Below are 14,783 nucleotides of genomic sequence, written 5' to 3' on the forward strand. Positions count from 1 at the left end.
TTTGGGACATCTTTTGCATGTAGGTTAGTATCCTGTGATACTAGTATACTATGGTTGTTAGGCTTGAAAGCCCTCCCCCTCCAAAGTGTGCCATGGTGCAGTGTTTAGTAACGGTATAAACAAACCACAGCCACACCCTCTTGGAGAGTCACAGCACAGAGCAGAATATTTAAGGCTTTGAGAAATCACAGTGAAGAACTCTATACTGAATAGTTTTTTAAACCAAGGTTTCCAAATGTATTTATCAACCTTTGAACACTTTTCCCACACATTGCTTACTATTATCCCATGGACCTAATTTTGGGGAATGCAAATATTCATTGTGGGTTCTTTTAAATAGTAAAACATTAGTGAAAACTAACAAGACACTATGTGTCTGGTTAAGTAAATGTATATCCATTAAGAGAATATTACCCAAGCTGTTAAAGATGTATTTCACAGAATGTAATTATTAGAAAACTGATTGGAAAGCATTCTAAAATAAAGGGAAAGGTAATATATCCTGCCATCCTCTCAGGAGCCTTCTGTTATCACATAAACGCTCCTAGCAAGGTTGGTGACTTCTGTTATCTATAGGGGATCAGTCACCTCTTTTCCCTGTGGCTTAGATCTCTTGACTGTACATCTAACACAGACTATCCAGCTGTGAACTTGACCATGGCACAGGAGCTTCAAACTAGATACATCCAAACTGAACACACACAGTCTTTCCCCCCAGACCTGCTCTTCCTTTGTGCAATCTATCCAGGTAATGGCGTCAGCGCCAATGCAGTGACTAAGACAGAAACTGGGCTCTCTTCTTAAATTGTCTCTTTGTTCCACAACCCATTTATCACTAGATTCTGTTGTGCTTTAGTAGGGCTTTCATTTTGGTGGCACCTATCACTCATTTTCTAGTTGTACCTTTGTTTTCCTGTTATACTTTAATTTCTGTAAGAGGAAGAACTATATCCTGATAAATAATCACAACCCAAGTGCTTAACCACCAAGCAGGTGTTCAGTAAATAATTACTGAATAAGTAAGTTCATACAACCTAGTGTTTGGAGGGATTAAAAATCAAACCACCACTGCTTTGGGACTATGTTTCTGAGATGTGGCAGTTACAGTTTGATTGGGTTTCCTGTGTTTTGACACGGAATTATCCTGGCTGTGGTTATAACTAGGTATTTATATGATTTAGTGACACAGGAGAAAAGGATGATTCAGCTTCCTAACCATCCTTTTTCCAACGTCGGTTGTTTTTTTCTGTTAAAAAAGCTGAGTAACACGTATTAAAAGCTTAAGTATGTTAAAGTACTTTTCTCTCCCTGCCATTTGAATCAAAAGAAATATTTTGGTGAATCCGGGGACAGTATAATTGGAAGTAACATAATTTTTTGGTGGGGGGGTAGGCTGGGAAGAAGGGATGTAGAATGAGCAGAAGAAAAGGAAGGTCTTGTAACTAGTTTACCATTACCATTTGTCAAGTCTTCTGATCCAAATCTTTATTCTATGGCTTCCGGTACTTTCTGGAATACTGTGTATTCCATAATGAAAAGTCATTTGCCAAGGCTTCAAATAATGATGTTAATGACATTTGGGTAACTTTCTGTGACCTGGTCTTTGCTTAACTTTTCAGTTCTAGTTTCGACCATTCCTTATCTTAGCAACTCTAACTTGCCTCTGCTTGGGCTATTGGCTACTTGGAAAGCCTTTCTCACATTTGCCTCCCTGAACAGCTCAGGGAACAGCAGTACCAAGAAATCTTTCCAAACTACCCGAACCAAAGCCTGGGGATGGAGTGTCCTCTCCTCTACTAGCCCCTGTGCATCCTGGTCCTAATATTAGCATCTTACATTCTAATTATCTGTTGATCTGTTGGTCTACTCTGTGACACTCAAGCTCCCTGGTCTTTGCTTAACTTTTCAGTTCTAGTTTCAATTCTTTTTTCAACTTTTGATCCACTGACACCCACTATAGGTCCTGAAACACAGGCACTCCATAAATCTCAGTTGAATTGAGCTGAACTGGGCTCTTACACAGGCTGAATTATTATTTTCTCCATAAAAATAGACAGGGCAGCATACCCAGAAAATATTGAAAGAGAAGACTGTTTCAGATAAACCCCAATATGTTTGCAATTATTCCCAGAAGCTCTTGATTATTTAGAGAAAAATAAAACCCTTGGCTTGAATTATCCGAAAACAAACAAACAAAACTCGTAGAATATATGCAAATTAGATACCAGTTCACAGCATTTATATGCTTTTTTCCCTTAGATATTTCTGGGTGGTAGTGAGGGACTGAAAGAGGGGTGATTACCCTTGGGACTCCAAACCAATATTCAATCTAGTCGCATGATGCAAGAAAAGATCTTTGAATCTCCACCCTCTGGGAAGTAAGTAATGAGAAAACAAATGATTAAAAAAGATGTTCAGAGGAAAAGGAGGAAGGGCTAGTTAGGACCTGGAGCAATCAGAAGTTAACTTAAAACAAACAAACAAACATAAAAATAGTCTATATATACTGAGAAGTGAACATGCAAAAGAAAATAGTCATTCTAAAAAAGAAGCAAGAGCACTAGGAAATGTGTGGCTTTGAAATTTTATTTTCTGGGGATATAGTTCCAAGAATAGTAAAGTTAATTAAGAACAGAATTTGTTTTTGTTTGTTTTATATTATAATCTTCTTTAGTGTACTATTTAGAAAAAAGTACCAGAAAAATAGGAATTAGTAACAAAATATTCTTTTTATTATGAGAAATATAATTTTAAAATGTTATGATACTAAATAAGTTGTAGATGAGAGTATGTTATCTCAAGTTCAGTATGTTTACTTGTTTTATCATTCTTATGAATTTTTATAATTTTGTGATGGCTCTGTAGTTGATCTGAAAAACCACCTCATAAAGCATGATTGCTTTTTGACGATTAGTAATTCAATCTGTAAAATACAATGACATATTTCAGATTGTAGATTTTTTCTTTTAAAATTTATTTTCTAGCTTTATTGAGGTATAACTGACATATGATATCATGTAAGGTTAAGGTATACAATGTGATTTGATATATGTATATATTGCGAAATCATTACCACCATAGCATTAACTACCATCTCTATCCTGTTGCATAATTACCATCTCTTTCAGAAATGCTTTTTAAAATCTCAAAACTTCAAAAAGCACTTAGTTATAGACATATGAAAGCCGACATACAGCTTATGTAGAAAATTATTGACTTTCATGAGAGAAGTCTAGCTGCCTCCTAATCTATCTCCTCTCCCCTTCTTAGATGTAACCACTTGATTTTTGGCAGGACATCTTGTCCTCTAGCTCAGAGACTATATTCCTCTGGCTCTCTTGTTGCAGCTAGGTGTGGCCATGTGACTAACATTTGGCTAATGAAATCTAAGCAGAAATGTAGTAGGCAATATCTAGGAAAGAGCCTCAAAGAGAAAGAGTTCTTCTCTTCCTTGATGGCTGGAATATTGGTAGAGGATTAGAGCTCAAGCAGCCATTTTGGAGTATGAGGATGTACACTAAGGCTGGCAGTGCATAAACCTGGCCTTTGATGACTGTGCAGCTGCCACACCAGTCCTGGACTGAAATTCTTTCATACGAGAGAGAAATAAATTTCTATCTTGTTTAATGTAGTTATTTTTCTTTTTAAACAATTAAAAAATGCCATAAAATAACTTAGAACAGCTTTTGACCACTCACTGACAATCCCTTTATCTTACTATATCATGGAATGCAAAAATTCCATCCAATTATGAGCTTTATTGAAGCAAATAACACAGTGACACTGGTTTCTTTCATGAGCATTTCTGATAGAATCCGTGGCATACAACTCAAGACAGCTGTACTGGTCTCATAAACTAGAATACTGAGTTTGAGGGATGATCTGCCCTCTGCCCATCTCATAGAGCTCATTCCCTCTCTGTACCAACCACACTGGTCTTTTTATTCTTTGAATTTGCCAGGCTCATTCTTGCTTCAGAGTAGGGGTCCCTACTGTTCCTTCAAACCTGGAATGCTCTTCACATAACAGGTATCCATTCCATACTGTCTGAGTTTCAGCTTAGTTGTCTCTTCTTCAAATAGACCTTCCTGGAGCACCCATTATAGTCCCTGTAATATATCACCCTGTCTTTTTCCTATCACTTATCACTTTGTGAAATTATCTTCAGTCAATAACCATTTAGTCATTTGTTAACTGATTTAGTGACCATTTTCTCCTTCCCATACCCTGGTCCCCTCAACTTGAATGCTAATGGGGATTCTGCCTAATTAATCCATTTCCTTGACACAGCACCTAGCACCGATTAAGCATTCAAAATGTATTTATGGAATGAATGAATATAAGAATGAATCGACCCCAGAATAGTCAAAGCTTGGCTACATTAACAGTAGGCTTCATTTAGCTTCCCGTGCCTTGTTCACCGCTATGGTAATGTGGGTATACTACGGCATCTCTGACATCTATGACATTAGCACCCCATCATTAGCAACAAGATCATTAAGGGCAAGGACCAATTTTGTTCATTTCGGCATTCTCCAGTGCCTCACGCAGAGCTTGGTATACATCACATACTCTGTACACATTTGCTCTGTATTGTAGGAAAAGGTGCTGTGCCTATAAAAAGCAATGCAAGCTCTCATAATGACTCTAAAGAGAGCTCTAACTTTAGAATGTGTGCAAGTGTCCTCATCTGTCATTACATTTGTCATATCCAGTTTTTTTTTTCTCAGTGCTTCTACGTAGGTTTATCTGTACATAATGGACTTGGAAGTGGCTACGTGGCCAGCTGCCTAAAGACCTGTGAAGGTCTGTCTATCCCATGGACTGTCAGGGCATGAGTGCTGGTACTATATATTACTGGATGGGCTCACAACCATTGGCTCATTGAAGAACATCTGACAGAGTTTAGGATAGCTGTTCCCTCCAGGCTCCTTGGCTAAACACAGTAATCTTGGATGAAACCCCATCATATCATAACAGTGTCCCACCCTGTCTGCAAGGGCTGGTCTTGTGACCAATAAATTATCACATGCTATCTAGGTAATTAAAAGCTGAGAGATGAATAAGGACTATTTTAACCAGGAAATTCCTCATATGTATAGTAATTTATTATGTTGGTAAAATGGGTAACAGCACAATTTAGGAAAACCATATCACTAATGTGGTTTATTAATGCCTTTCCTACAGGGGTGACACCAAAGGGTTCAACAAAGATTTTTACTGTTTTTCAGAAAGACTTTACAAACCTCAATCAAGAGATCTGAAATTCTGTAAAACACATGCTCGTTCCTTAACTTCAATTTCCTTCAGTAGTTTTATAGATCCCTTAGGCCAGGGAGAGCAGAACCAGATGGTGCTTTTGGGAGGACTTTGCTGTGCGTGTCTGCAATGCCATGATAAATTTAAAAGTTTTGCCGATACTGAGCTTCTGGTATTAATCGTGATATGAAATGATCCTTGCTGTAGCTGGCTTTTTATTTTTTAATCTGGTGTAGTAATCATAGTGGCTAAAATATTTTCTTCTGGAAATTCAAGAAATATCCAAACATCATTTAGACAAGTCGGAAAAGCAGGCCAGCATATGTTTATATAACATAGCACTTCTCCCCAGGGCCTACCTTGCCCCATAAATTGTTGTACTGGTGTGAAAAAATACGAGTCAGGTCTGAAAAAAAAAAAGTCCTCTTAAATCACAACCATATTTGTGAGAGGAAGACAGCGACATATTTAAAGTCACAGTCAAGCTTGTCACACTGTTTTCTCTTTGTTTTCCTTTCCTAAATAATTTACTGTATTTTCTACCTTTGTATAATACACTCCCCTTACCCCACCCCGATGTCAGAATTCCTTTTTCATAGATAAATATTTCAATAAATTGTGGTACTGGGATACTTGTTAATTATTACCATTTGAATCATTATTATGGGTAGAGATGCAGAATCACTGTAATGGAAACAAAGTGCAAAACTATAGGAAGGAATGTTGCCCAAATGGGAACACCCTGCCCACCAACAGAGAGCAAGCTGCTGGGGCTGGAGGAAATGAAGTCTGCACTCAACTGTGAGATACTTGGGGAACGGGTTTCTGGTAACTCCTGCACGCAGGATGTGCTGGAGTAAGGGAGAAAGAAACTTCTGATCATGTGAAAAAACTCCTGACCAGTGGTAATGGCAACTGAGTACAGCTGCAGATGGAAATATTGCATATTACATGTAACATTACATATTACATAAGCAGATAACAGATTGCTTAGTTTAACAACTAGATGAAAGTAAGTACTTTGGTGGCACTGACACTAAAAGGCCTCTATACCTTTAACGTTGAAAAGGCTGGGAGATAAGCCTTAGAGGAGAATGAAAAGATGGAAGAAGTGTAAAAGAAACAGAGAACAGCGTGGATGGTGGTTAATGGGGGCAGATTCTGGCTGGGTTCTAACCTCAGCTCAGATACTTACAAGCTGTGTGACCGTGAGAAAATTATTTAACCCCTCTGCGTCTGTGAAATATATAATGGTGTTAAATGAATGAAGACATGAAGAGTGTGGTAACAGTGACTGACCCTATTATTATCTGAGTGGCAACTGTACATTCTCTGATGATGTAGCATGGCTGGGTTTTCAATTACATGTATATTTTTTTCAATGAGATGGGTATTATGCTAACGTTGTGGTTAATAATGTTGTGGTTAATAACAGACAAAAGGCTAGGATATGAAGTGAGATGGAATTTCTATAAATGTGCTAAGGGAGTTAGGTGGGTGTTGAAAAAGGAGAATTAAAAGTCTGGGCACTTTTTAGAAGAGATAGGAACACTTATATGTGGCTAACTTAGGCCCTGGATATCCTGAGAAATAGCAGATAAATTAGGGATAACGATGGAGGAAGATGGCTGCAAGAAGAAAAAAGAATTCCCACCTGGGAGTAAGGATTAGCAATACGCCGCCCCCCTCTCCCAACCCCGCAAAGTATTTGGTTTCTCAGGATGTTAGAGAAAACCAGTGGGATTTGGATAAAATAACCTGGGATGAATTCTCTGGGTTATTTGTTTTGCTTACCACAAAGGTTTGTGATATGGATTGAAAGAACAAGGAATGCCTAGGATCAAACACAGTACCTGGAGAACATGGGGGGTGCACAGTAAATATGGGTTCCTTTCCCTTCGCCTCTTAGAGAGCAAGGATTTTCTTTGAACACTGTCAGAGAAATGACTCTGTCTTCAGATGGGGGACACAAAGATGAATCAAGAATGTAAATTGGAAATGACTATAATACCCAGATCTATGTGTGAATATGTGTCCAGCTGAATATAGAAACATGAAACCTGTACCTGTAAGTTGTCTAATTTGCACCCTGAGATCCTGTTAACTAGAACATGATAGTTTGTGCCCTTTTGACATTTAAGATGTTTCTCTGGGGCAGAACACAGTGAAAAGAACCAAACAGATCATCTGAATTTCAGGAACTGGCAGGCAATCTCAGAGGTGCATAGACTAATGAGGCTCTGCCAAAGAATCATAGTGGCTAACCGGCACAGAAACGGTTGGTTTAAATGAGACCAGCATCCTGTTCTGCTGCTGGAAATTGCTACATGTGGATCTCTAGATGGTAGAAAGATGTTCTATTTGAGCTGAAATCTGGCTCTCTGTCACCTCTACCCCACTGTTTCTCATTTGTTTATTCAAAACAAAAAGCAAGCCAAAAAATTTGACGATCATTTATTTAACACTTATTTATGGGGCACTAGGAGCCCAACACTGTTATATCAGTGAATGAGTGAAGAAATGAACTGGCAGTGGATATTCGAGAATGTCATTGTGGCTTCGGTGTGGACGATGTACTGAGGAAGAGCAAGACCACTAATATGTCTACAGAGAGAAGAAATGTGCAAGAGACAGTGCTGTTAAGAAAACAGAAAACAGAGATTTCCTCATTTACAGATATCCTTGTGATACCTGCAAGAAGTGATAGTCCTTTCGGGCTTCTAATTTTCAGATTATATTTCATGGATTCCTCTGAGTAACTATGATCAGATGGTAGCATAGCACCGTGTTTAAGGTAGCAGACTCTAGGACAAGACGTCTCAGTCAAAATCTTATCTGCCACTTAGTATTAGTGAAATGTCAGATGAGGCACTTAACTTCTCTGTTTCAGTTTTTTCATCTGTAAAATGTTACGAGGATCCTGTGAGTTGAGGACAAGCACATCCTGACAATGCTCATGGCCAACATGATGGAGTCCTCCCTGAGTCTTCCTTCCACCCCTCATATCCAGTTAGCAAAGCCTATTGGCCTGACCTTCAAAACAGATTCAGAATCTGACCACTGCCACCCTCCTGGCCCAAGCCACCATTATCTCTCAACTGGGTTATTACAATAATCTTTTAAATGGTTCATAACAGCAGTCATATACACACAGATATTAATATTGGCACATAAATGAATTTTTTATATATACAGGCATATAAGTATGTATGTATTTGGCTATACTTTTTTTTTGTATCCAAAATAGTCTTTATTGTCACTAGTATAAAATAGGGCAGTCATTTTTTAATTATATTTTTAGTTTTCAATTACAGTTGGTATACAATATTGTATTAGTTTCAGGTGTACAACATAGTAATTAGACATTTATATAACTTACAAAGTGTTCATCCTGATAAATCTAGTACCCACCTGACACCACAGTTATTACATTACTGACTATATTCCTTATGCTATACTTTACATCCCCATGATTATTTTATAACTACCAATTTGTACTTCTTGATCCCTTCTCCTTTTTCACTATGCCTCAACACCCACCTATTTGACAACCACCAAACTGTTTTCTGTATCTGTTTTGTAAATGTTCTTTGTTTCTTTTTAATTTTGTTCTTTAGATTCCACATGTCAGTGAAGTCATATGACATTTGTCTTTCTCTGACTTATTCCACTCAGCACAATACCCTGTAGGTCTATCCATGTTTTTGCAGATGGCAAGATTTCATTCCTTTATTTAAGGCTAAGTAATATTCCATTGTATAGATTTACCATCTCTTCTTTATCTATTCATCCATTGATGGACACCTAGGTGGCCTCCATATCTTGGCTACTGTAAATAAATGCTACAGTGAACATATGGATGCACACGTCCCTTTGAAGTAGTGTTTTGGGTTTCTTCAGATAGATGTCCAAAAGTGGGATTATTGGGTCCTTCTTTGTCTCTTGTTATAGCTTTTGTTTTAAAGTCTATTTTATCTGGTACAAGTATTGCTACCACAGCTGTTTGTTTATTCTTTCCATTTTCATGAAATGTCTTCTTCCAGCCCTTTACTTTCAGTCTGTGTGAGTCTTTTGATCTGAAATGAATCTCTTGCAGGCAGCATATGAGTCTCCTGTTTTCTTATTCATTCAGCCACCCTATCTTTTGATTGGAAGATTTAATTCATTTATACTTAAAAAATAATTGTTGATAGATACATAGCTATTGCCATTTTATTATTCGCATTTTTGATCCTCCTTTTCCTCCCCTACCCTTTCTTCTCCCCCTCCTCCTTCTTCTTCTTAAAGAAGTCTCTCTAACATTTCTTGTAATACTGTTTTGGTGGTGATGAACTTTTTTAGCTTTTTCTTGTCTAAGAAGCTCTTGATCTCTCCTTCAATTCTAAATGATAGCTTTGCTGAGTAATCTTCCTTTTCATCACTTTGAATATTTCCGGCAAATTCCTTTTAACCTGCAAAGTTTCTGTGGAGAAATCAGCTTACAGTCTTAGCAAAGCTCCCTTGTAGTTAACTGCTTTTCTCTTGCTGCTTTTAAGATCCTCTCTTTGTCTTTAACTTTTGGCATTTTAATTACGATGTGTCTTGTGTGAGCCTTTTAAGGTTCCTTTTGTTTGGGATTCTCTGAGCTTCTTGGGCTTGTATGTCTATTTCTTTCGCCAGGATAGAAAAGTTTTCTGTCATTATTTCTTGAAACAGGTTTTCAATTCCTTGCTCTCTCTCTTTTCCTTCTGGTACCCTTATGATGTGAATGTTGGTATACTTGATGTTGACCCAGAGGCCTCTTAAACTGTCCACATATTTTTGGATTTTTCTTTTTGCCGTTCTGCTACCTTATTTTCCAAATCGCCTGTTTGAGTATCTGCTTCATCTAATCTATTATTGATTTCCTCTAATGTATTATTTATTTCAGTTATTGTATTCTTCATTTCTGATTGGTTCTTTTTTGGTTTTCTATCTCAACTTTGATGTTTTCTATTTTTGCTGAAGTTCTCACTGAGATCATTGAGCATCCTTATAATTAATTAGTGTTTCGAACTCTGCATCTGGTAGATTGCTTCTCTCCATTTTGTTTAGTTCTTTTTCTGGAGCTTTGTTCTGCACTTTCATTTGAGACATGTTCCTTTATTGCCTTTCGTGCTGCTGTTCCAGCACTGGAACTCAGAGTGAGTAAGTCCATCAGTGAGTAAATCCATGTGTGGGGTCCTTTAAGAGGAATGTCTGAAACTCCCGCAGCCTTCTGTCTCACTCAGCCACAGTCTGCACTGGTTTTTATACCTGGAAGTTGTGGGGACTGCTCTTCCTGGTACTGGAACCGTGGGCTGGGGGACCTGGTGTGTGGCTGGGATCGCTCACTCCACTGGAAGTGGGGGGTTAGAAGGGAAAATCTCTGCAGCCAAGATATCCCTCTTGATATTTAACTGCCACACGTGGGTGTGGAACCAACCCTTACTTGCCTCTCTACTCCCTCTATCAGTCTTGATGTGGCTTCTTCTCTGTGTCTTTGGTTGTAGGACTTCTGTTCAGCTAGATTTCAGGTGATTCTCAATGATGGTTGTTCTGTCGTTTAGTTGTAATTCTGATGCAGTCGTGAGAGGAGGCAAGCACAACGTTTATCTGCTCCATCATCTTGACCAGAAATCTTGGCTATACTCTTGATTGAAATGTAGTTTTAAGATTAGGAAAATGTAAACCTAAGGGTAGTAACTTCTTTCTGAAATTAACTGGATTGTAATAAAGTTAGTGACTCTCTACTTACGATAAGTGTTTAAAAATTGAATATTGCTACTAGTATTTTTTGAGATCTATTACCCTTGTGCCCAGGAAACAGTAAATGTAGACTACCTGTCCTTGAGAACTTGAGTGGCATTCTTATTATCTTCTTTTTTTGAGTTGTTGTGAGGCTCATTTACATACACACATATATATCAAAATGCTTTGCAAACATAAAGTACTACATAAATTTAAAGTACTATTCTTTTCTTGGACTAAATTAAACAGACTTAAATTTTGGACAAGCTAGTCAAGCCTAATATTGAATTCATCTACTTTCATATTTTCAGTGGAGCACAAGCTATTTAAACATTACATTCAAAATATCAGTTGAATAAAACAAGGAAAAGAATTCTCCTTAGCACTTTCCACTGTATATGATGTAAACAGAAACATGATGGAGTAATGACATTCATTTCACTTTGAATTAAACACAGCATCACCACAAATCCCAGGAGATGATATTAAGTTTTGTGTTTGGGTAGTACCAGGAATTCTACAAGAAAAGGTGGAATTATATTTGGTTGGCAAAAAGCCAATCAAACTTCATACCTGTCCTAGAAGTAGGTGGTCAAAACTCTGTTCCTGTCATCAAAGCCGTTGGCTATAGTCGCTTAAGCTTTCTGAATCTTACAATCTTTTGTGTCACTCATTTCGAAGATAGAGCATTAAGAAATGAGATAATATGAGGTCTAATGAAAAAGATATTAAGTTGGAATTGACCTCAGGGAAAAGCAGGTTAAAACAGATAGACCACATCAAATAAAAACAAAGAACAGAATTGGCATCACTAGACATTAGTCTTTGATTTCATTTCTTCAGGAAAAAAGGACTCAGAAACCAAGGTAAGAGCAAGATAGATTCACAGCTTTCTCTGTTCTCAAAATATATCCTGTATATTTTCTAGAGTTCACAGTACACGTTTCAAAAGAAGCTTTCACTTTTGGTGGAAGGGAGTATATGCTCTTTGATATGTCTGGTTTCTCTGTAATGGTATATATAATGCTTCTCTCTAGTAAATTTAACCGCAAAAAAATTTTTTTTAACATGTCTGCATTCTGCTAATTTATAAAAAGCAGGATGCTGTCAGATAAAATTTCATGAAAATGATATATAAACCAGACTGTCAAAAGTGAAAGGTATTCAGGCAGTACTTAGAGACAACAAATACATGGAAACCACTGGAAAGGTTTCCTGGGACTATAGGGGAAAACAATGTACTGTAATGGAGCTCACATTACCTTGATTTGCAAGTTACTGTGAGGTCACAGGAAATCCTGAAATGTTTTCCACATTTTCTTTTATACATTTTATGTCAAATTTCCTGCAATTGAAATCATAAACCTCCTACTGCTGGAATCTCTTCTGAAGGAAAGGAGATCTTGTGACATTCCCCCATGAACACCTAATAACTTGATTCCTACTAGTGTAACAAGAAACTGAAAGACAGAATTGAAAATGGACTATGATAAGGTTGAAATGTCAGATGTCCTAACTTTCAAAATGAAAACCAAACTGATATCATTAAGACAACTCTAAAAGTGCATTTAATCTAGTGATAATAGACTTTTCTTTAGAAAAGGAGATAAAAGAAGAAATGATCGACTGTCCCAAAGACATAAGCTCACTATTTCCCAAATCTCTCATCCAAAATGTATTTATGGATTTATGTCCTAATTTTAAAGTGGCATTTTGTATATGGATATTCTTAACATGATTCAAGCTCCTGACAACCATATTTTATTGTCTCTGCTATGTTTATGAAAAGATAAGTCAGATTTAAGTAAAATGTCCAAGTTTAAAATATTCTCTCAAGATTTATCACTTACGACTATGTAATTTAAAAATAGCTTTTAAATGTTCAAATGCTATTTTAATATAAATCGAAACCAAACAGTTCAGGTTCATTAATGAATACCAATTTTTAAGGTTTGTTGGATTATGAGTTATTAGGACACATTACCTCTCCTGACATATCAGGAGCCATCGGAACAGTAGGCCACAGAGAAGAGTAGATTCCAAAAAAGACCACCCAGAGTGTGATGCTTCCCCAAATCGCTATGTGGCTGAACTGTGAAGGAAGGGAATAGGAGTCAAAAAACTTTTAGGTAGACTGACTATACAACCACTAATAGCTTTCACAAATTCCATTATTAATTGTTTTCTACATCCAAAAAATATAATCTATGGAAATTTATAAATAGTTGTGTGTGTGTGTATGTATGTGTTTTAACTGGATCTTTCATTAAGTGTTTATTTCTTTCTACAGTGGTTATGATGATTGTGGTACTGGTATCTGGAACTGTTCTTTCTCTACCTCCTTCAGTGGGTCTCTCCTCCTACTCTTTTTTTTTTTTATCATCTTTAAGCCACCTTGATTTTTGCTCTGCATACTTTTGCTGAAAGGTGTTAAGACACTTGTGTGAATGCTATTTGTATGCTCATGACAGTCAAATCCAAATTTCTTACGCTAATCTTTCCCCTGAGCATCAAACTTTAATTTTCTTTCTTTGTCTCCTCCACTTTTTTTTTTTTTACTAGGTTCTCTCTATCTGGATGTGACTATACTTCAAAACTAAAGTTATCTAAAATGGAACTTGGTTTACTCTTATGGATATTCACAAATGTCTGAGGACAAATCTTTTGCTAATACTATTTGTCTTCAGAATCATTTGCAATGGGTTTTCTGTTGAATGCCAGTCTTGTGACACACTTTACTAAAAAATTTTCCTTGTCAATAAGTTTAAAAGCCTCCACCCCCCCTTTGTGGGATATTCACAATATACAGTAATATGTTAAAGGCTCTGAGAAGTCTTGTGTTAAATAAACTTACTTGTTTGTTTTACTCAGTGTTTCCAAACTAGAATCTCTAGTTCTCCACCCTCTATCCCTCCACAATTTACAACCTGGGGAACTAGAATTAAAGGATACATAGAGAGAGAATGACAAACTACAAAACAATTAGCAATAACACATAATTAAATGTGACATTTCTGTTGTGATTAGAGATATTCTTACCCATGTCCAATAAGATGTCTCCAATCCAGCTTTCAAACACACAGTTATCACCACAAACTAAAACAGAAGGGAAAACATTATTTTTTTCATAAATATGATAGATCAAATGATTGAAAGTGATATTTATGAAGAACAGGTATTTCAGAATTAGATGATCCACTAGACTTTTTACAGCTTGCCTTGTAAGTCCAACAAACAAAGAGTCAAGTGATTTAGCTGTGTGGCTGAACATTACGACCGTGACCAGCCAGAACTGCCCTTTAGCAGCATCACACATCTGTCTCCCCTCTCTGCCTCTCCCTACCTCACAGCCTTACAGTCCATCCATGAGGCTCCTAAGCATGTGTCTTCTTACTTTTTGTACAATTCATAAATAGTGATGAAGAACATATGTTTGCAGTAACTTGGGTTTTCAAGCTTGCTTTAATTTTATTTTACAACATCTTTAATACTTAAAAACACCACTTTTTGAATTTTAAAGGTAAATTCTAAAAGTAATATAATTGGATATTTAGAAATCTAAATACTTACTCTGTAACTCTGCTTACGTGAAATCACGCAGAGCTGGATATAAGAGCTTGTGATGTGATGTATGCACCCATCATCACTGGTGATTATGCTACTAACTCTGAAGTAAGGGAACCAGATTTAATGAACTGCCCTGTATTTTCCATAGGATAACATAATGGTTAAATGCACTTGGCCTAAAGTCAGACTATTTGTGCTCAAGATTCCAT

General features: G+C 37.0%; 1 protein-coding gene across 8 annotated transcripts in view; it reads right to left on the bottom strand.

Annotated features, from left to right (window-relative positions):
• Positions 1 to 14,783, bottom strand: part of ATP8A1 (ATPase phospholipid transporting 8A1) — a 217,299-nt gene that overhangs the window by 16,085 nt on the left and 186,431 nt on the right. For 6 of the 8 annotated variants that reach the window (XM_015597587.2, XM_025040218.1, XM_025040214.1 and 3 more), the window contains 2 exons: positions 14,047 to 14,103; positions 12,992 to 13,099 (listed from right to left, as the gene is read on the bottom strand). In XM_015597587.2, coding sequence (XP_015453073.1) covers positions 12,992 to 13,099; positions 14,047 to 14,103 — 165 coding nt within the window. Of the gene's footprint in view, positions 1 to 10,283; positions 10,910 to 12,991; positions 13,100 to 14,046; positions 14,104 to 14,783 lie in introns of those variants that run through there. The other 2 variants (XM_025040217.1, XM_025040216.1) reach the window with 2 other exon arrangements.

Source organism: Pteropus alecto, unplaced genomic scaffold (genome assembly GCF_000325575.1).
Source record: "Pteropus alecto unplaced genomic scaffold, ASM32557v1 scaffold57, whole genome shotgun sequence".
In the NCBI taxonomy this organism is placed as follows: Eukaryota; Metazoa; Chordata; class Mammalia; order Chiroptera; family Pteropodidae; genus Pteropus; species Pteropus alecto.